Source organism: Pseudorca crassidens, chromosome 5 (genome assembly GCF_039906515.1).
Source record: "Pseudorca crassidens isolate mPseCra1 chromosome 5, mPseCra1.hap1, whole genome shotgun sequence".
In the NCBI taxonomy this organism is placed as follows: domain Eukaryota; kingdom Metazoa; phylum Chordata; class Mammalia; order Artiodactyla; family Delphinidae; genus Pseudorca; species Pseudorca crassidens.
This window is the reverse complement of record NC_090300.1, coordinates 30,186,673-30,208,983: the sequence shown is the minus strand read 5'-3', so window position 1 is coordinate 30,208,983 and position 22,311 is coordinate 30,186,673. Positions and strand designations below refer to the sequence as shown.

Below are 22,311 nucleotides of genomic sequence, written 5' to 3'. Positions count from 1 at the left end.
CTTGCTGGTAGGCCGTATTTCACCTGAGGCTCTTCTCGAGCACTCTTAACACCCTCCCCAACTGGACTGTAAGCTCCTGCAGAAGGGCAGAGACCGTAGCCTTTTATTCTCTGAGGACGTCCCAGCAGGTGCTCCATAAATGCTGGATGGCTGGATGGGAGATGCATAAACGCCCGGCCTGGCAGGTCAGCAGGCCTGGCTTACAGGCTGTGGAACCCCAGGCCAGTCCCTTGACCTGCCTCTGCCTGAGGTCCATTGCCTCGTTGATGGTTGCTCTTCCCTGATGAAGTCTAAGGCTGGAAAAAGCAGCGTGGGCCAGTTGGCTCGAATTCTAGTCACAGCTGCAGGGATGTCTGCTAATGAGGCACATGGACCCATCCTCTGCACGTTGGGGAGGGTGCGGGTGAGACGGGGAGGGCCTGCGTGAAACAGCACCTGATGGCTTTACTCTGTGCTTCTAAGAAGTTTGCTGGTTGCCTTTACGAGTGAGGGGGCCCAGGGAACCGCTTTAGAGGTCATGTTCTCGGCCATTATTTGACATTGAGACCTCGCTGGCATCTTCGTATACAAGAAGGTTTATGGATGTGAGGACAGGATGAAAATGACAGTAGGTGAGATGAGCAGGTAAAGCAGACGTAAATGGGAGAGACTCGTATCCACGGGGTAGCTTATGAAGTGTTCTCTTCTGCTGGGAAATCGCACCACAAAGAAATTGCGTGCCCATTGGTGCTGAGTTAATTATCAATTAAAGGCGTCTCCTATTCTGTAATTCATGTTGGCCACAGTGATACTGGGGTCCCAGGGCACTCATCTAGGTTCATGGGGTTTTTTACACCGACATGATGAAACTTGTTATCCTTCGATCTGTTTGCCTGCCACTGTTCTTCTGACGCTCCCACAGTCCTTTTTTCTTCTGAGCTGCTGTCATCTGCGTGGGATCAGCAGAGCTCCTACTTGTCCTGAGGGCATCGGAGGAGCTGGGGAGGCCTGCCAGGAGAAGCAGTATCTTGCAGCGCCAGGCCCTAGGCGTGGAATCTGCTCCCCAGCCCCCGAGTCTGCCCCACAGCCCCCTCTGAGATGAACAAGGCAAGCCCAGGACTCCTAATGGGCAAGTCAGGCAGCAGCCGGGGCAGAGGTGCCTCCAGCCCAGGTCTGCTCCTTTGCAGCCGACCTCTCCCCGGATCCCTGCGCGTCAGCCCCGGTGGGACCAACTGGACCGGGCTTCAGAGGTATCTCGATCCAGCCTGCTGCCTCTTGTCTGCTGTGTTTGTCCTCCCTCCTCCTCCTCTCCTCTTCCCCGTGTTGCCAGCTTCATTTCTGCCTTTCAGTCCCAGCTTGGGTGTCTTCTCGAGGAAACCTGCTTGGAAGATCCCCAGCCCCTGGGCTGGTCAGGTGTCTGCTTTCCCTTAGTGTTCCCACATGAGGATTCAAGAAGGTATTTCACCAGAAGCATGGAGCACAGTGCCTGGCTCAGGGCAGACCTTTAATTCAACAAGTATTTATGGAGGGCCTTCCCTGTGCTGGTTGCTGGGGGAATATAAACTTGAAAGAGGCGTAGTTCTGGCCCTCTGGACATTTGGGTTGGCGAGTTGATAAACTGTGGGCACCTCTGCTTACATGTACTGTAGTGTGAGCTAGGAGGGCAGCAAGAACCAGGTGGGCTCATAGAAGGGGGATGTCCAAACTACTTGGGGATTCGGGGTGGGCTTCCTGGAGGAGGTGACCCCTGGGATGAGTTATGGAGTTAGCCAGATCTGGGAAACAGAGGTTGGGGTGAGGTTAGAGGCATAAGCAAGAGGAGGGAAACATCCTGAAAAGCATCCTGTGGGAATGGGGGCAGCTCTGAGCAGTTCAGGACAATGAGAACCAAGGTAGGGGAGGGGACGTAGGGAGATGGAACTGGGGAGACGTCTCACCCCGTGGCCTCTATGCATCAGAACTTCCCCTGATTGTCTGGCATCTCGAGGACCCTTCAAAGGACCCCACATGGACTGACGCTGTGTCCTGGTAACTCAGGAAGGTGCGAAACAGTGGAAGGTAATTTCAACAGCTAGTGGGCGAGGTTGACCCAGAGGCCCAGATGCCAGAGGAAGCAGCAGATAAAAACTTTCTGGATGGAAGGTTTCTTTACCTGTGGCTTTCAAACCATTGCTTCCTTGAGTTGTGGGTGGTTCCTATCTTAGTCTGTTGGGCTGCTAAATAAAAATACCGTAAACTGGCTAGTTTACAAACAACAGAAGTTTATTTCTCACAGTTCTCGAGACTGGGTAGTCTAAGATCAAAGCACTGGCAGATTTGGTGTCTAGTGAGAGCCCACTTCCTAGAAGGCATCTTTTTGCTGTAACCTCACATGGCAGAAATGGGGGTGGGGAAGATCTTTGGGGTCTCTTTTATAAGGGCACTAATCCCATTCATGAGGGCTCCACCCTCTTGACCATATCACTCCCAAAGGCCTCACCTCCAAATACCATCACCTTGGTAGTTAGGATTCAACATGTGAATCTGGGGGGACATAAACATTCAGCTTATAGCAGTTCCCAGGTGGCAGCCCCAACAAGCCTAACCCCATGTGCTCTCAGATAAGCCAGCAAACTGTGGGGACTCTGGGATGTGCAGGGAACCATGCCCCTCTGTCCCTGTGTCACTCATATTATTATCATGTCTCCTTAGCTTCGCTTTTCCCTGGCCCAGACTCAAAGGGAGTCTGCCCACAGGCATGGCTAAGGGGCCAGAACCTGGTACCACTTTATAACAGAGCAGAGTAAAGGATTGAGGGGGGTGCAGCACAGCCGGAAGGGCTGGGTCATTGACATACTGCCTTAGGACATCTACTTCTCATCATTCTCTTGATCTGGCACAAATCCTCCCATGGTATATGACCTCTGGACACCAGAGCTAGTATTAGCAGTTCTGGGGCCTTCTAGCTGTTAGGAAGAAAGTGCCTCTAGGACCAGTCAGAGGGCTAATTTGAGTTGTTGAAGGGCCAGCTCTAGCTCTGTGGTTGTTGTTTTATCATAAGTAATGAACGAAAATATGCTTATTGAAAAAAAAGTATATCGAGACATGATAGAAATATGCATCTATTTCTATACCTATAGAATATATGTAACATATGCTTATTGTTAACCCATATCTACATATGTACGTGCGTGGATTTGTAAAACAATATAGACAGTTACAGAAAAACAAGTGAAAATACTTCTTCACACCCCATTCTACCCATTCCCCAAAGGCATTGTGATAGATGTCCTTGTAGACATTTTTCTGTTCATTTACATAATAAGAGTGCCTGTATATTCATACGTTTATGGTTAATTTTTTCTTTCCACAAAAAGGCTTATATAGATATCCAGTGACTTGGCTTATTCACTGCATTTATCTTTGATGCTTTTCCATTCTTTTTAACTGTGGCAGAATATTCCACTGTGGATGTAACATTCTATTCTGCTGATGAAAGATATTTAGGTCATTTCCCTTTTTTTGTTGTTGTTATAAACAGCGCTGCAGTGAATCTCTCTGGCCATACGTCTTGGTGATGGGAATTGATATCTTTGTCGAATAGATTCCAAGAGGTAGAATAATGGGGTCATGGATAAAGCACATGTAACATTTTAGTGGCGACTGCCAAATACTTCTTCCGAAAAGTCCTTCCAGTTTCCTCTCTCACTTGCAGTATATGGAAATGTAGGTTTCACACCCTTGCCAGTACTGATATTATTGTTAAAATGTGAATTTTTAGTCTGGTGAGGTGGGGGTGAATCATATCCTATTGTTTTATTTTGTATTTCTTTAAGTAGGTATAATGTTGAACATTTTGTCATGTGTTTATTGCCATTGGTATTTATTTTTCTTTAATTAGCCTGCTTATATCCTTTATTGATTTTTCAGTTGTAGATCTGTGCACTTTGGATATTAATAACTTGTAATATATGTTGCAAATATTTCCCTCTCAGTGGATTGCTTATCTTTTACTTTTGTTTATGACGTCTGTTTGCCAAAGGGAAGTTTTAAATATTTACAGAAGAATTTGTAGGAGTAGCTAGGGAATTTAAGTGGACTTAGACGGGGGATTGGGCCCTGTTTTAGCTGTCGTTCAAATGTATGCATATATATTATATGATGATTAATAAGCCTTTTAGAAGTTAAATGATTCATGGGCACACCTATTTCTGTGTATTTCCTCAGTTGGCGATGCTAAAAGTCCAACTGTTATTTTGTAGGGAGTTCCAAATTGGGAACTCTTAGAAAGACTGGGGACCACTGACCCAGAAGATGGACTTACATCTGCTTATAAATAATTGATAAAGTGTATGAACCAGGACTCATTTCGTTGAAAGTAACAGAAACCCAACTCAAACTAGCTGAAATAAGACGACTTTCTCAACTTACAGAACTGGAACATCTAATGGACACTTTGACCACCTCTGGACCCAGGGGCTCGAAGGGTGGATGTCCTCAGGTCTTCCTTCCTCTTTCTGATAACTCTCTTCATTTGTTGGTCTGGCTTATCTCTACTTAGCCTCATTTTCTTCCACTGCAGAGGCTGCCCATGAGCGACAGATGGCTGGGGCAGCCCCAGGTTTCCATTCTTAGAGATCAGCGTCCGGGAGAAAAGGAGCCCCTTTCCCCGTGTCTGTAGTGTACCTCTCTCAAGGAGGCAGGACGATGTGATTGACAGTTCACCCGAACCACATGCGAGGGAAGGAGTGGTTCACCAACAGAAAGAGCAGTAGATGGACAAACAGAACAGACTGCAGGTCCAGCAGACGGTGGGGGAGAACCTGGTCTGGAGGCAGAGAGGTGAGCTTGAGATGGCTTTCCATCCACCGTGTACACCTTGGGCAGCTGTCTCAGCCTCCCCTTGGACCCCTGGCTCTCTGCTCTGTAAAGTGGTCTCTTGAGGATTAATGAGCGGATGCCTGTGCTTGGGCTCAGGGGCCCACAAAGTGCAAAGCAGATAATATTAAATGAGATACGTCAGACACCTGTCCAGCACTTTATAGGCACTCAATAGGTGATGGTTTTCCTCCTTAGTATTTACCAGAATTCAGAGGCTGTTCAGAACGAAGTAATCGGGTTGCATGAAGTTAGTGTGTAAGTTCTTCCTTTACCACCATGGGTGAGGCCCCCTCTCTCTGGGGGGCCCACCTGGTGTTGTGTAGATAATTACTGATAAGGAAAGGATTATGGCATTGAGAGAAAGAGGCAGGGCTTGGAGGGGGCTCAAGAAACAGTTGAAGCTGACTTTTTGCTACATTGAAGTCCAGCCTAATTCTGAGGGAGTCGATAGTTACGGTGAAAATCCAGCTGCCCTCTGGGCCTGTCTAGCTGGCCTGTGCACCCTATCCCCGCCCCCCGCCCAGGACCATGTGTGTCGTGACCTGCTTTGCTTTCTCTGCAGTCCACCTGATCCCAGTGTCGGCAGCTAAGAATGGAGTCACTGGCAAGAATCGAAAGAGGATCATGCCTGACCCGGTGACGGAGCCCCCCGTGACGGACCCCGTTTACGAAGCCCTTTTGTACTGCAACATTCCACGTGTGGCCGAGCGCAGCATGGAAGGTAGGCCTGGCTGCGCTGCCCAGCGTGGTACCATCTTCAACCAGCATCTAAGGAGCTAGACGGCTAGGGCCCAAAGCTTGCAGTTGCCACCAGGCTGTGTCCTTGAATGAGTTTCCAGGTCTTAGTTTCCTTGTCTGTAAAATGGGCATAACTTGCCGTCCCTCCTCACAGGGCTGCTGGGAGGATTAAGTGACCTCTTTGAGCAGCACGAGGCTCATGATGAGCCCTCCACAAATGTTTGCCATCATCCTGATTATCAGTGAGACAGCAGTGAGATGGAAAGGTGGCCTTGGCTGGCCCTAGGGTGTCATCCTCAGCTAACTCCTTTCCCGGGCGGGCTCTCTCTAGGCTTAGGACCTCCACAGCATGCCCTGCTGGTGTCTTGAAGTGAAGGTGTAGGAAAATATGATTTCTATGTTGAGTTTTGCTTTGTTGAAAGTGTATCAAAGAACGATGTGGAATATTTATCTGTTTGTGGCCTGCTGTGTTTTACGAGAGTGAGATTTAAAGAAGTCATTGTTTCCAGTACTTCTGTGGGCCTCCCCTAGTCTGTGGATGTGTGTGAGGCTACATGAATAGTCTTTTTTTTGCTTTACAATGTTGTGTTAGTTTCTGCTGCATAACAAAGTGAATCAGCTATATGTATACATATATCCCCATATCCCCTCCCTCTTGCGTCTCCCTCCCACCCTCCCTATCCCACCCCTCTAGGTGGACACAAAGCACCGAGCTGACCTCCCTGTGCTATGCAGCTGCTTCCCACTAGCTATCTATTTTACATTTAGTAGTGTATATATGTCCATGCCACTCTCTCACTTCGTCCCAGCTTACCCTTCCTCCCCCCCCGTGTCCTCAAGTCCATTCTCTACGTCTGCATCTTTATTCCTGTCCTGCCTCTACGTTCTTCATGACCTTTTTTTTTTCTTAGATTCCATATATATGTGTTAGCATACGGTATTTGTCTTTCTCTTTCTGACTTACTTCACTCTGTATGACAGACTCCAGGTCCATCCACCTCACTACAAATAGCTCAATTTCGTTCCTTTTTATGGCTGAGTAGTATTCCATTGTATATATGTGCCACATCTTCTTTATCCATTACATGAATAGTCTTGCCCACGTTTCACTGGAGGTCAGGTGACCCCCACCACACCCCAGAGCCTCCCCATGACTTCCAGGGGGCTGGGGCATAAGCAGCCCTCTCACGTTCCTGTGCCCTGCCCGGTGAGGCTGGTCAGAGGCCTCCCACCCAGCTCAGCACCCTTCCACCACGGTCACCCCTCCCCTCCTCTGCGAGGTCAAAGGGATGGACATCTCCTGGGTGATAACCAGACAGTGTGCTTCTCTCTCGCAGGTCACGCTCCGCATCATTTTAAGCTGGTCTCAGTGCATGTGTTCATTCGACACGGGGACAGGTACCCCCTGTATGTCATTCCCAAAACGAAGCGCCCAGAAATTGACTGCACTCTGGTGGCTAACAGGTAAGTTGCAGTTTTCCTAAAAGCCATTTTCAAGAATCTGTTGCCTCTGTTGAAATTAAAAGGCTGACCGGAGAATTACAGAATTGGGGAGTGGCCTACACTTGTCCAGTGAGTACTGCTTGCCAGGAGTCTGATCGTCAGAACACTCCTGCAGGGGAATCCCATTTCACAGTTGAGAGGATAGAGGCCCAGAGACGTGAGAACACCTGCCTAAGGCCACACAGCAGATAAACTGAGATTTCAGCCCAGGCCAGCCTGCTATCTGCAGTCTCCCACCCTGCTATTCTTCAGTTTGAGAAACAACTGGGACGGGGTGCAGTGAGCACTGGGTTAGGAGTCCTCGGACCCTGGCGTGGCCGTTCCATTGAGGGGAGCAGGTATGTCCCTTAGGCTCTCTGAGCCTCAGCCTTCTGTGTCTAAAATGGGGATAACGCTGCTGACCGGACAGGGATGGGGTGAGGAATAAGTGGGTTGATAAGGAGATGCACATTACCAGTTGCAAAGCCACAACCGGAAGACATTTATTTCAACCTTTTCATTCTTCACAGGAGTAGGGACAGCCTGCCCTTGGTTGAGAGCCCTTACGATGAAAAATACTTGAAAAGAGAGTAGAAATTGTGCATGTGGACATGGCATGGCTCTACAATGAGAGGCACAGTTAGCAATAAAGTGATGGGCCAGGCCTCAGCAAATGTGTCAGGGGACGCATAACCTCCCAAGCAGAGTTTACTGAATGAGGAGCGGAGGCGGGGGAAGTGCTCTGTGGGGATGACGTTCTTTTGATGGAATGCCTTGGGTGCCAGCCCGCCCCAGCAGCGCCAGCCGGGTGGAGCCATGGATTGCAGCCCTGCAGCCAGGCTGTCCCTTCACAGTGGACTGCAGTGTGGACCCGGGAATTCCAGGTTAACCCTTTGCATCTCAGCCTTCTTGCTGTCTAATATCAAGGGGAAGATGAAGTGAACCATTTTATGTAAAAACATCACGAAATACCATGTGACTCTAGGCTTTCATTTCCTGCTGGAGGCCACGAGCCTCGCAGCCTGGGGATTTACGTCTTTTCTGTGTTCAGCAAATACGGATGCATGTCCTTGTGTCCCATGGGCTGGGAAACACCCTGGATGGAGTCCAGCCCGTGTCAGAGCACCGGGCAGTCCCTGGCTTTCTTCCTCGTCTCTAGCCCTCTGTGCTGGCCTTTCTGCTGGGACCCTCGGCCCCTGCCAACCACTGCCTGCCAGCCCCTCACCCTTCAGGCCTTTGCACCTGCCGTTTGGCTTGCTGGCCCCCTTCCAAAGCTCCTTCGAGGCCCCCTGAGATGGTACGCCTTCTAGGAGACCTCTCCCAGCGCGTCAGCAGGGATTCTCTGCTTGTATCAGGCACCACCACTGCCTCAGTCAACCTGAGAAAGGGGGACGTAGGGAAGAATCTCAGAACAGAATACGTAACGACCAGACCTTAACTGGCTTAGGACTAGGCAAGGGTGGAGGCCACTTGCTGTGCTGGGTATTAGCCCTTTAGTTTCTGGGCTGGAGCATCCAGGGTGGCGGGAGGACACAGGGAGGGCAGCTGGGGGGAGTGGCTTTGCTCCTTCGGGCGCAGCAGAGTGTCAGCGTGTTAACAACTGGCACAGTCCTGCCGTTGTACAGGACTTTGAACAGCCCGGGGACAGGCGGGCCACTAGGCTGCTGAGCTGGCCGGACCCAGAGCAGCCTCAAGGGCTTTGTGGGAGGTACCACGCTTCAGCCGGCAGCTCGCAGCTTCTACTCGCCTTTCTCTGGCTGGGCTTCGGGTACCCAGACGTGAGAATGGGTCTGCCCCCCCAGGCCAGTCTGCTGTTGCTGGAGAGGTCCCTAAGCACTGCGAGGGCTTGAGGGCCACCTGGCTCTTCCCAGGGAAGGGCCCAGTGGGCAGGGCCGCCGGGCGGCATGCAGGCCTCCAGTGGGCTTGCTGGTGCTCGATGACTTGTCCTCTCAGCATCGTTGTCTGTGCTCTGCCTGCACCACCGGCCCCTCAGGGCACTGAGTCTTATACCTTCCATATCACTGGTGCCCAGCCCGAGCCTGGCATGTAATAGTTGTTGGACTGGGTTGGTTGCAGAATGAATTCAGGAGCCCAGTGAGAATCACAGGTCATCATTGCCTATCGTGTATCTATCATAGGAGATTTGAGTCTTGACCATGAAATCCTCTGAGGCCGTTGTCACCGGTTTGATGTAGGGCAAATCCCTTCACCTCTCTGAGCCTCAGTATTCTGTCTGAGAGCATGTGGATAGTAATACGGTAAGTCCCCTGCATACAAACAAGTTCCATTCTGAGAACGCGTCTGTAAGTCCAGTTTGTTCGTAAGTCCAACAGAGTTAGCCGAGGTACCCAAGTTTTACAGATGACACCAGACACGTGAACTAACTTACGTGATCGGACATGCGAACGTACGTTCGCATCTTTGAAAGCTTCGGAGGTTCGTATGTAGGGGACTTACCGTACCTCCCCTAAAACATCCTCGTGAAGTCTACTAAGGTGATGGAGTAAAGCGCTGAGAGCCTGGTTCCCACTGAGAGCTTGAGAAATGGTGTTTCATTTACCAAAGCAGCCTGGAATCTCCCAGGCCCGGCCTCTTTTCCTCTCTGAGCGGTCGTGGTCACAGGGCCAGGTCGGGTCCCGGGGTCCCTCGTTCTGCCACAGCCCTGACGGGGCCACTTCTGGAGCTCCCGGCTGAGAGGTGCGGTTCCTGGAGACCAGCTGCCCCTGCTGCCTCTGCCTCATTTCCCCCTGGCCTCGGTCTTTTGGTCAGTTCTATTTCATACAAATACATTCTGTGTTTTTAGGAGCTACTTTGAATCGTTTATAGAAAGTGGGTGGAGTATGCATATTTAATTAATTAATGGCATTTAATGAATTCCATCTTTTATAACAATGAAAGTTGACTTGTCATTATAAACGCACATGTAGTGTAAGAGTGAGCAGGACCCCCAGCTAAGGGGACCCACTCTGGGCCTCTGAACCCCCTGGGGCTGTGGGATCTGGGTCACCAGCTGTGCCTGCTGCCTTCCCAGGTGCCAGTTCGGCTTCACGAATTATTAATTTTTATGGCCTCCTCAAAGGCGGAGCGTCCTGAATTGTGCCCATTACTCCCGTCTGGTGAAGGACACTGTCTGGGCTGGCGGCGGGCGTGCAGTGAGCTGAACCAGCAGGAGCCGGACACCCCAGTGTTTCCCTTCCTAAGGACACCTTCCACGACTCTCAGAGTCTTTGTAGTGGAAGCTGCCTCCTCGTGAGTAGTCGTGGGGCTCAGGAACGTTGTCTGGCCGGGAGGTAGAGGTTGACTTGAGAGTTTAGCAGGTAGATGGCAGCCGAAGCTGTGGACTTGAACGGTATCCCATACAGAGCCTCTGGGCCAAAAACAGAGCCCTATACGAGCACCAGCCAATTACAGCACGGAGAGAAAGGAGGGTCCCAGGAGGAGATGGAGAAGTTGCAACAGGAAGGAGGCAGGAGAGCGATGTTATGAGAGCTGAGGAAGCAGAGTTTCAGGAAGGGGGAGGGGGTGGGTAATCACCTCAAACAGAGCGAAAAGGTCCAGAAAGCTAAAGACTGAGAAAGGTATACTAAGTTTATCTTTTTAGAATTTCGTTTTATTAATAATATAAAATAATAAATTCTTTAATTAGCATAAATTGTAAAAATCCATGCTATGAACTTGTTATGGTTTCTAGCCATATAAGCGTTTTTGAATTGTGTTTCCTGGTAACAGTGTCACTGGTCTTATACCTCTTCTCTGCTTGTCTTAATGATCTGTACAGAACTCAGTAGTTGCTCAGATTATGGCTAAAGCACATTAAGTTTTCTTACAGGTGTGTAGATGAGTCTTGGGGTTCCACGTATGCTTTGTGGCATAAATAGGTGTGAAAATGCATATAAAAATGTAAACAAGACCTCTGAAGTGAATGGTTTGAAGGCTTAAGATGGTAGCACTGCTGGTTCTTTCCATTTTCAATATGAAAATAGATTTCCAATGAGAATACAGTAACGTGGGTTTTTCCTGAAGAAAAATTCATCATCACAGATATAATCATTTCTGTGTTGGTCAGGGTAAGGCTGGGCTGCATGCTGCTATACTAAGACAACCAAGGAGGAATTCCCTGGTGGTCCAGTGGTTAGGACTCGGCTTTTCACTGCTGTGGGCCTGGATTCAGTCCCTGGTCCGTGAACCATAAGCCGCGTGGTGCGCCCAAAAAATAAAAAAGAGAACCAAGAATGCATTGCCTTAGATAATAGAAGTTTATCTCTTGCAGGAAGGTCTGAGATGAGTGTTCCAGGTTGTATAACTTGGCTTTGCCTGGTCATTGAGGGCCCCAGGTTCCTTCCAGGTTGTTGCTCCCACCGTGCCCTAGGCATGTCTACGTGACTGAACCTGGGTTGCTGCAGTGCCTGAATAGCGGCCAGAAGGAAGGGAGAGAGTGTGAAGGGGGCACGCCCGTGATCTGAAAGCCTAAACACAGACTGGCATACATCCTTCCATTCCACTGGAGAATACTTAGTCACGTGGCTCTGCCTGACCACTAGGACTTCAGAAATGGGCTCTAACCAAGTTGCCAAGAAGAGGAGGATAGATTTTAGTATATAGCTGTTAAAGAAAAAACAGAGCCAGAGAACAGATAAAGTGGTAAAAACAGATCTCATTCAGGAGTTAATGCAGAAGGGTAGAACTGGACTCAGTTCCAAATACAGCATGGACAAGTGGGGTTTTATAGCCCAGGAGCAGGGTGTGGGTCAGTGGATGGGGAATTACTATGAGGAGACATCTGGGGTCAGGGGGTTCTGGCTAAACTCACTCCACGGGACTCTTGCTGAAGGCAGACCAGGGTGATCAGATACCACCGGGGGTGAGGAGTTTGATCACGTATCAAGGGTGATCAGATATCAAAAGTGGGAGAGTCTGGCTAAACAGACTTAGCAGGATTTTTGCTGAAAACGGGCAATGCAAAGACAGATATAAATCGAAAGAAAATGAAAGTCCAGAGGTCAAGGCTTGGATGGGAAGAGGGTTCAGAGGAGATGAAAATCTGGTCAAAGAGAGTCTGTTACAAGTAACAGTCTCACTCACAACAGCCTTTATTTTTAATATTTCCATCAAAATCTGGATACTTTAATAAACACTGTGGGAACTTGCCATATTCGTTGCTACAGATTAAGAAGGCTTGGACTTCTCTTGAAGCATCGAAGGTTGGGGCACTTCCCAGTTGAAATCATTTCCGTGTGCTTCTGAGGTATTTACCATGCGCTAGGTACCCTCTCCACTGCAGGCATGGAGCAGTAGATGCAGTAGGCGGGACTAATCTCGGGTGGTTTTGGCTGTGTCAGCTTGAAGTGGGAATCTCAGTTGCCTGACCGGGGATCGAACCCAGGCCACAGTGCTGCCCTGGCCTGCTTTGAAGAAAGAATTCAGCAAAGAGACAAAAAGTAGTGAGGCAAGTAAAGTGTTTATCAGGAGAGAAGATAGGCGCGGAGAAAGCACGGGCGGGCTCAGAGAGAGAGAAAGAGAGCCGTGGGCTTTTGGGGTGGGTTAAATCACTTATATGGAGGCAGTTCTGCGTTTCCTTCCAATCATCTTGCTTTGTCTGGCTTTGAGTCCATATCTCGTCTGGCTCAGGGCCCTACCCTGGGTGCACGTGCATCTTTTAGCCAAGATGGACTCGGGCGCTAGGTTCCCTGAGAAGTTGACAGAACACATTATGGTCTAGCACCCCCTCCCCTGAGGATCCTTTCTGCACATGCGTAGCTTGGGGGTCTCCTTGACCTCCAGAATGAGAAATAAGTGGTCTCTTTATCTTTGATCTCGGCAGGACTCAGCTCCTCCTGGCTCCCGCCATTGTCTTTATCTTGGAGTATCTGTCCACAGGGGACAGACTTCAGCTGCTCAGCCTGGGGCCCGTCTGTCTCCTGCCTCAGGGTCTGGTCATTCAGATCCAGGACAGGCCCAGGGACTCAGGTTACCTGGTCCTCTTCCTGATTAAAAGTCTTTTGTTATTCTCTTCCGTAAGTGAAGTTTTTCTTCCACGAATCGTCATCTTTCCATATCAAAAACGAGTTTCCATGAATACAGTTAGATATTAATGCACCATTAAGGAGTCAGATTCCCTGAAAACTTTCAGGAGTGAAATTTCATTTCTAAAACTGGTAGCAAAGCTTTTCTTAGCTCCTCAAACGTCACCAACCTGAAATAATGGCCCGGAGCAAAACATTTGACTCCTGTTGATGGATAGCCTTCGTTTATGTGGATTTGTTTTGGCGGCCTCATCATCAGTCTGGACATTTTATTTCAGAGTTTGCAAATATTTATGTGTTTTAGCCTCAGGGAGAATAACACATTCTCTGTTTTTATGGAAAGCCATAATGCCCTATAGCAATCCAGGGTGATTTATTAGACTATATACTGTATGTCAGGATTAGCATCCTCTAATTTTAAAACATATTTCTGGAATGGATTGTTTTTTTTAGCTTTATGTTTTTGAAAGATAAACCCATTTTGGCAGCCATTGTAAAACACTGCCAGAGTTAATTAGGCTTTCAGACAGCGGGGGTCTGCCGTTAAACAATTTATCTTTGCTTCTTTTCGTGCTGATTTAGTTTAGTCGGGAACTGCTCTATCTGTCCACCTCTGTTCAGCTGGAAATGTATAAACGTTCATAGGCCATTTCATTATTTAAAGAAAAGGTGTGTGTACTCATAGGTCATCTCATTATTCAGAGAAAATGTGTATATGTTCATGGGTCATCTCATTATTCAGGGAAATTGTGTATATATTCATGGGTCATTTCATTATTCCAGGAAATTGTGTCTTAGTGACTAGAACAATAAATCTTGATTTACCATGTGTACTTCATGGCAGAAATGTAAGTAATGTCAGATATCATAAATAACCTGGTGTGTTGTTTTGTTTTTTCACTATTCGTCCCCACCCCACATGCAATGAGATACGATATGTGCAAATTGCATAGTGAGCTGTGGAGATCTGGGTTATCTTAATCAGTTAATTTTCTTCACAGGAGATTTTCCAGAGGTCACATAAGTTAAGGATTAAGGGTTACCCCAGTGAAGGTCGGGATGCATTTTCTAGGAGGAAGAGGCAGCATGTGGAAAGTCTTGGAAGCATGAAAGAACAGGTGTGCAGGGCCCACAGAAGGCATATGCTGTGCGTGGCCAGAGCACAGCATTAGGGAGCCCTGGGCCTCAACGTGAGGCAGGGCCAGAGTAGACTGACGGCTGTGCGTGGCTTCTTGGGAAGCTGGCACCGTGGAAGAGCAGTGACAGTCGGGGTTGCCTTCTACGTCGACCTCACTGGCTGTGGAGGAGGTAAGAGGTGACTGCAGGCAGGCCAAGGAGGGGCCCATGCCATCCAGACAGAGGCTGACTGAGGCAGACCCTGCTCAGGGATGCAGGGATACAGGAGAGGGGGGCAGAGAAGCCTAGGAGGACACATGTGCAGGGCGCAGGGGAGGGAGAAATTGAGGAGGACCCGCAGCCTTGGGTCCGGGGGTTGGTGGCCTCCTGGAGGGGGAGACAGGAGTGGGGCGGCCTGGGGAACCGGGTGGATGAGGTCAATGCTGACTCCCACGGTGCTGAGGATGATGGGCCCTTCGCTGGAGGGCGGGGTCTCGGGCTGGCCTTTCGGAGTGGGGATTTTATGTGTAGGTGGCAGCGGGCAGGTAATCTTGAAACTGGACTGTACTATTATTGTGGGTGAAAAAGGTCTTGGCTCACTTGGGGTCCTGCTTGCTGAGGCTGAAATCGTCACGGACGGCTTTGGAGCACGCTAACCACTAACTCTCTCTGTGTTGCCTCTTTAGGAAACCGTATCACCCTAAACTGGAGGCTTTCGTGAGTCACATGTCCAAGGGATCTGGAGCCTCTTTCGAAAGCCCCCTGCACTCCCTGCCTCTTTATCCCAGCCACCAGCTGTGTGAGATGGGGGAGCTCACACAGACAGGTATGTGGGGCTGCCCCTCCCCGACTCAGTCTCCCACCTGCTCTTGTATTTGGCGGACGCGTGTATCGGGGCCTCCTGGGAAAGACGCTGTGGGTGCAGGGGTGAGTAGGGCCAGCACCTCAAGCAACTGTGTGCTCACCAAGGTATCTGATTCAACATGTGATTTCTAAATATTAAAAATAACCTCTTGGGCTTCCCTGGTGGTGCAGTGGTTAAGAGTCCCGCCTGCCGATGCAGGGGACACGGGTTCGTGCCCCGGTCCGGGAAGATCCCACATGCCGCGGAGCGGCTGGGCCCATGAGCCATGGCCGCTGAGCCTGCGTGTCCAGAGCCTGTGCTCCGCAACACTCTGGCCACAACAGTGAGAGGCCCACGTACCGCAAAAAAAAAAAAACAACCTTTTTTCTTATTACAAAAGCTATATATGTTCATGGAAGAGAAAGCAGGAAAGACAATTAAGCAAAAGGAAGAAAATTTAAAGCACTCATAATCCCACCAAAGAAATGAATAATCTTTCTTCCTGTGTTTATATCTGCATGCACTCGTGGGCGTACACACACACACACACACACACACACACACACACACACACACACACTCATTCTCACAGGTGGTATCTTCCTAAACACTGTTTTGTAACCTACTTTTTCACTTAACAATATGTTGAGATCATCTTTCCCTATCAATAAATGTTCATCAACAACGTCATTTCTGACAGCTTCATATTATTCCACTGTGAATGGGCCATGACTCATGTAACCAGTCCCATGTTCTTAGCTACTTCAGACAAAAGAGCTGAAAGGTTTCAATGCAGCAGATCTCAGGGAGACACGCATATGGCGGAGCCCCACTGAGCATGGCGTTTGTCTGGCTTGTGTGTGCCTCACAGAAACCCATCTCTCCCTCCGCAGCCCTGTTGATACGGTTGTGCTGCCAGTTCACTGTCAGCATAGGTTGGTGATTAACAGTGGGGTCACCTTTGTCGGTACGAGAAGGAACTGGTGGTCCCCTAAGAGGTTCCAGCTTCCTACTTCCTCAGTCTGGGACCTTAAAGGACTTTTGTGTGGCCACCAGCCTTTCTGGAGGAATCAAGGCGACCGATTGGCTACGTTCTGTTTCTTGATCCACCAGCATCTTAGGACCTCAGCTTTGATGGAAGGAAGGTCTCTGTCCTGTACTTGGCCCTGTTGGTTTCGCCATGTTTTGAAAGCCATTATTATTGGGGATACAGAATGACAGAGTGGGGCGAGCTTAAGTCTCTGGAGGACTAGCCTTGAATAAGGAGTTTTGTCAAAAGCTCTTGCTAATTAGTTCACGTGCACAAGCTCTGCATTAGTTTAAAACAGGAGTTCTCCTCCTACCAGATCCAGCACCCCCTTTTATTAACAAGTGTTTTGTGGTGCTCCCTGAACTATCCTGAAGTGAAATTCGAGTATAACTTTTCTATATACATAATTTTAAAAAACAGTTATGTCAGGCACCCTAATTGTAATATGAAGTAGAAACAACAGGAAGCTAATTTATTACATAATTCTGTATATCTCAGCATAAATGCCTGAGCGCACCTTTGTTAGAAAATAGGATGAAATGATCAATTGCTTGCACTTCAGTGTAGACTGATGTGTGTCACAGCTACAAATGCAGACTGATCAAGGGATGTGTATTGGTGACTACTACTCCGTGTCAGGACATGATTTTTTTGGCAAGTTGTGATCAAAACAAAAGACACGTGTCCCTTAATTTATATTGCATTTCTGGAAAATTCAGTGGATGTTAATGTTATGCAAAAATGTTTTTGTGTTTATAGACACAAACGACCAGATTTGAGATTGAAGTATTTAAACAGGGTTTTCACATGAGGGAATGTCTTATACATTCAAAAGTTACGTGGAACAGAAAACAGTTCCTTGTGAAGACTGTCTGGCCCTTGGACCCCACCCACGAGGGATGGGGGAACGTACTTCCGCATATTATTGTGATAACCCAAACCCTCCCTGAGGGCAGAACCGTGCTTGTCTAGAACCACTGATTGCAAGTAATAGAAACCAACTCAAGCGGAAAAAGGACATTTATTATAAAGATTCAGGGTGACTCACAGACTCTTAAGGGCAAGAATATGACCAGACCTCAGAGACTGGTACCAGCAATAAAGAAGCTGTCTGTCCCTACCTCTGTGGTTTTGCTGTGTGTCTGTCAACAGAGACAGTCCTAGCCACGTGTAGATGAATTTACACGTTCAAGTTCCTGAGGGAACCTGACGGGGTCCTTGAGGGTCAGTGTCCGTCAGCTGGCTAGGAAGTCAGGGTAACTGCATCGAGCAGCTATTCATTCTAACCTTTCTTCCCCATTGACCTGTGATCATCATCGTTTTCTAAATTAGTGTTACCCTAGAAATCATTTTTGCGGTTGTTTGCTCCTATTCCCGCGTTCTCTTTGAGTGGTCACTTTTATCTTCTATTTGAAATTTCACATCACTGTTAGAATCATCATTTGTAAGTGGCACACTTTGGGCACCGCACAGGAGCTGTGTAAGATGCGACTGACCATAAGTGCCTACTCTGTCCCAGATGCTTTGGCAGCTGCCGCATGTAGGGGAGGGGCGGTGGCTGGATGACTGAGGTGCTGTCCTAAAGGAACCTGCAGCTGCAGTGGTACAGCGCATGGAGACCCCTGAGGGTGTTGCTGCGAGTCGCAGGCTCTTACAGAGTAAACACGGGTTTTGGAGTAGACAGACCTGTGAAACAGGGCTCGTAACATCTTCCCGACAGCGCTGGTGGCAAGCTGCAGTAGACAGCATGTGTAAAGCGCCCAGCACGGTGCTAGCATATGCTAGGCTCAATGTATGCAGCTGTTGTCTTAGCGGTCCAGCAGCCTGTGCAAACAGGAGGGAATGATTAATTGGACCTCTGGGGAGTGGGGGAGGAGGAGGGAGACAGAGAAGGTAGTATTGGAGCCAGGATGAGGATTTCACTGGGAAGAGAAAGGGAAGGGCGTGAACAGAGGCATGAAGATGCAGGCCGTGTTTGGAGAGAAGGAGAAGCCCCGAATGGGTAGTGTTTCTGCAGGAACATGTAGGGAGGAGGTGACGTGAGCACAAGGTTGGGCTGGGGCAGGGGCTGGAGTTCTGCTCGGCCACGTCTTAACTGTGAATGGCTTGGGCCTCAGTTTCCTCATCTGTAAAATAAGGAAAAGGGGGATAATGATAATATACCTTCTTTGCTGGGTTTTCGTGAGGATTAAAGGAGAAAGGTTGGCACAGAGTCAGCGCGCCAGCCTTAACGTACATAGCCTCAGAATACAGGGTAGGCCCAGAGGGGAACGGGGGCAGACACACATTCTGGATGTTTGTCACTCATGGCTGGTCCCTTTATGCGGGTCATTTGGAAATGCGAAGACCTGCCCCAGCCCAGATCTCTCAGGGGATTCTGCTGTCAATACTCTTCATTCAAAGTAGGACCTACACACCCTTCTTTTTTTTTTTTCCTGAGCTATTCCCCTTCCTGGGCCAACACCGTTCCCTCTGTCTCACGCATTTCAGCCTGAAGTCCTCTCATCTTTGTGGTGGGGCTTTTCAAACCATTCGGGCATCTGAATAAGTGGCATTACTGGTCATAGGGCCTGCCTGTGATCGACACTCTCGGAGAATGCAGACCTTGCACTGAAATTCCATCCCAACATCCTGTTGGCTGCAGGGTGAGCTTGCTTTCATCTTGGACCACCTTCTCCTGCTCGAAGATAAGACTTTTGCAGTTTTTTCCTTTTTTTTTTCAAGATACTATACTGTGGTATAGTTCCTGTGTGTAGTTCGAAACTATGACAACTAAAGGGTAAACTTAAAATTCACGCTCCTACCCATGTTCCACCTCCCCCCCCCATGTCTGTGCCCCTATCATCCCCAGGTAACCATTGTGCATCCTCGCAAAATTTTCTGTGCAAAACACAGACAGCTGCCAATACACGTTCTTATTTCCCCCTCATTTTTATTTAAAAGCAGCATAATAAACATACTGTTCTGCAGTTTGCTTTTTTTTTTTTCCCCAAATATTCTGAGTATCTGGGTGATCATTCCAGATCCATACAGAGATAGTATCCTTGCTGATGAGCAGGTAAAGCCCTAGCAGGATTGGGCAGAATGTACCCAGAAGGTGAGCAGAGAGCCTTCAGCTGGGACAGTAGGGAGGATGGTGTGAAGGAGGGGACGTCCCCAGGGTGAGGGGACTAGGCAGCCAGCAAGTGACTTGTTCTCCTTGCCTGACAGATTTCCATGAACTCCCCGGGCACACCGAGGAATGATTTGTCCCAGCACAGGAGGGAGAAAGCTCTCCTTAGGCCCCTGCCAGTTACCTCCTAGACGTCCACCAGTACGATCGTTCCTACCCTCTGAGCCCCGCCAGTCACATCCCTCCTCCAGGGGAGGGACCAGTCAGAAGGGAGGAATCAAGGCAGATAAAGGGTCCTTGTGCTTCCCAGAAAGGCGTGGGTCCAGAGGACCGGGCCCCGCTCTGCTCGTCCCTTCGTGGATAACCCTGAGGGGCTCCTTTGGCACGCTGACGTGAGCCCGTTCTCGGGGCTTCCACGCACTGGGGGCCAGACTCGAGGACGTAATCGTTCGCCGTCTAAAGCATTCCAGAGTTGGACGGGCCTCGACTCCCCGTGCTGTTCCTTCTGCTAAGCTGGTAGCAAGGCAAGCGTGTGGCACTCTTGTGTTTCAGGGGTTGTGCAGCATCTGCAGAATGGCCAGCTGCTGAGGGACGTCTACCTGAAGAAACACAGACTCCTGCCCAGTGACTGGTCCACAGAGCATCTTCGCTTAGAGACCACTGGCAAAAGCCGGACGCTGCAGAGTGGGCTGGCTCTGCTTTATGGCTTTCTCCCAGATTTTGACTGGAAGAAGATTTATTTCCGGCACCAGCCCAGCGCTCTGTTCTGCTCCGGGAACTGCTACTGCCCACTGAGGAACCAGTACCTAGAAAAGGAGCAGCGTCGGCAGTACCTGTTGCGTTTGAAAAACAGGCAGCTGGAGAGGACCTACGAGGAGATGGCCAGGATCGTGGACACCTCCACCAAGCAGCTCCGGGCTGCCAACCCCATAGACGCCATGCTCTGCCTCTTCTGCCACAACGTCAGCTTCCCCTGCACCAGGAATGGCTGTGTTAACATGGAGCACTTCAAGGTGATCAAGAGGCATCAGATAGAGGACGAGAGCGAGAGGCGGGAGAAGAAACTGTATCTGGGGTACGCGCTCCTGGGCGCCCACCCCATCCTGAACCAGACCGTGGGCCGCATGCGGCGCGCGGCAGAGGGCCAGAAGGAAGAGCTCTTTGCTCTCTCCTCTGCTCACGACGTCACTCTGGCCCCGATTCTCAGTGCCTTGGGCCTTACAGAAGCCAGGTTCCCGAGGTTCGCGGCCAGGTTGATCTTTGAGCTCTGGCAAGACAGAGAGAAGCCCGGCGAGCACTCCGTCCGGATTCTCTACGACGGTGTCGATGTCACGTTCCACACCTCGTTCTGCCAGGATCACCACAAGCGGTCTCCCAAGCCCATGTGCCCCCTCGAAAACTTCGTCCGCTTTGTCAAAAGGGACATGTTCGTGGCCCTGGGTAGTGGTAGCACTAATTATTTTGACGCGTGTCACAGGGAAGGATCCTAAAAGGTACGTGGTGCGGTGCTAACAGAATCTATGCCAATACAGAGGGATGGGAAAGGTCCACTTCTAGTTCTTTTGGTTGCTAAGGGTACAAGGTGATTTTTAAAGGCCGGAAATCATGCTTGGGGGCCACATAGATTTAGGGTTGAACAGTGAATATGTTGCTGTAATTGGGTACTTGAGTTACTTGGTACACAATGGCCAGTTCACAGAGAAAGGAAGGTACTTTATCATAGCCAGACTTTGCTTAGGATGCCAGAACAATGCGGCAGTACCCAAAGCTGCCAGTCCACATATGTGTTCTTCTGATCTGCCTTGGTACTGTATGATGGAACCAGCAAACCTCAGCCAGAAGCTTCTTCATCTGGGACAGTCTTACCTTGTCCTTGTTCAGTGAACAATTTCCTGAAGTGATTTATCTAAAATAGGAGTAGGCAAACTTTTTCTGTAAAGGGCCAAATAGTAAATATTGTAGACCTTGTGGAGTCAAAGGCCACATACAGCATCTGTCACAGCTACTCGATTCTGCTCTTGTAACTTGAAGGCAGCGACAGACAGCATGTGAATGAATAAGCATGGCTGTGTTCCTAGGCTGCATAGAACAGGCACTGGGCCAGGTGTGGCCCGAGGGCTGTAGTTTGCTGATCCCTGTTCTAAAAGCTAGGCTCTACTACAATTGCACTTGCAGCACTTTGCGAGAGAACCAGTTGCATACCCAGAATTATTCAGTGGTGCCTCCAGTAACTTCTGCTAGAAACACAGAATCTGGTCTGTATCCGACACTATAACACAACTTGAGGGGAAATAAACATTGAGTCAAAATGAATCATAGAAAAATTATTAGAATATTCCTTGATGTTCATGATGATGATGGTATAAGATAGTTCTGAGTATGTCTTAAATATTTGTCTGCTGTAGTCTATTTGCTGTACATGCTGAAATTTTTGTATTCCATTTAGTATTTTTATAGTCTAGGGAAATATTTTCTAAGACGAGTTTTAGATGTGCTCTGATTCCTCTGAAATATTCAGTTTACTGTATCTGCTTGGGGGTTAGAAGGGAGCCAGAAGCTGAATTCAGGCACTTTCTTCCAGTAAAACTAATTATGGCTCATTGCCTTCGACGAGCAGTAGAATTGGATCGATTTTTAAACCATTTTCGTGTTTCAAATGGTACATTGAATTGAGTTTTAAATAAGTTTTTGGAAGAAGTTTGTTACTAGATAAATAATCTTTATAAGGTATTTTATATATTAGAAGCAATTATAATTAAGTCTGTGATTTCTGGCTAAAATGGTGCTAGTTCTGTGCGAAGAAATATAAAGTGAGATTCCCCGATGTCGCTGGTATTCCAGCCTTTTCTGTTTGGTTTTTGTCCAGTGTTGCATTTGACTACATCCGTTTCTATTAATAAATTTTTGAAGATTACTCGTACACACAACTCATGGTTTGTACCTGTAAGTCACTTTATTTCCTTTCAAGTGAGTTCATATGTTTTTTTAATTTATCTTTTTTTTAATAAACAAAAGCATTTTAAATTAGAAAGCTCTACAGCAGGGGTCCCCAACCCCCAGGCCACGGACCACAGCCTGTTAGGAACTGGCCGCACAGCAGGAGGTGAGCTGCGGGAAGGCGAGGGAA

At 48.7% G+C, this 22,311-nt stretch overlaps 1 protein-coding gene across 9 annotated transcripts in view; it reads left to right on the top strand.

Annotated features, from left to right (window-relative positions):
- The window catches only part of PXYLP1 (2-phosphoxylose phosphatase 1), a 67,946-nt gene extending 45,835 nt beyond the window's left edge, over positions 1-22,111 (top strand). For 8 of the 9 annotated variants that reach the window (XM_067737661.1, XM_067737660.1, XM_067737666.1 and 5 more), the window contains 4 exons: positions 5,402-5,560; positions 6,915-7,041; positions 14,885-15,024; positions 19,737-22,111. In XM_067737661.1, the coding sequence (XP_067593762.1) occupies positions 5,402-5,560; positions 6,915-7,041; positions 14,885-15,024; positions 19,737-20,674 (1,364 nt within the window). In that variant the 3' untranslated portion in view covers positions 20,675-22,111. Of the gene's footprint in view, positions 1-1,352; positions 4,801-5,401; positions 5,561-6,914; positions 7,042-14,884; positions 15,025-19,736 lie in introns of those variants that run through there. The other variant, XM_067737664.1, reaches the window with a different exon arrangement.
- The last annotated feature ends 200 nt before the right edge of the window (positions 22,112-22,311 follow it).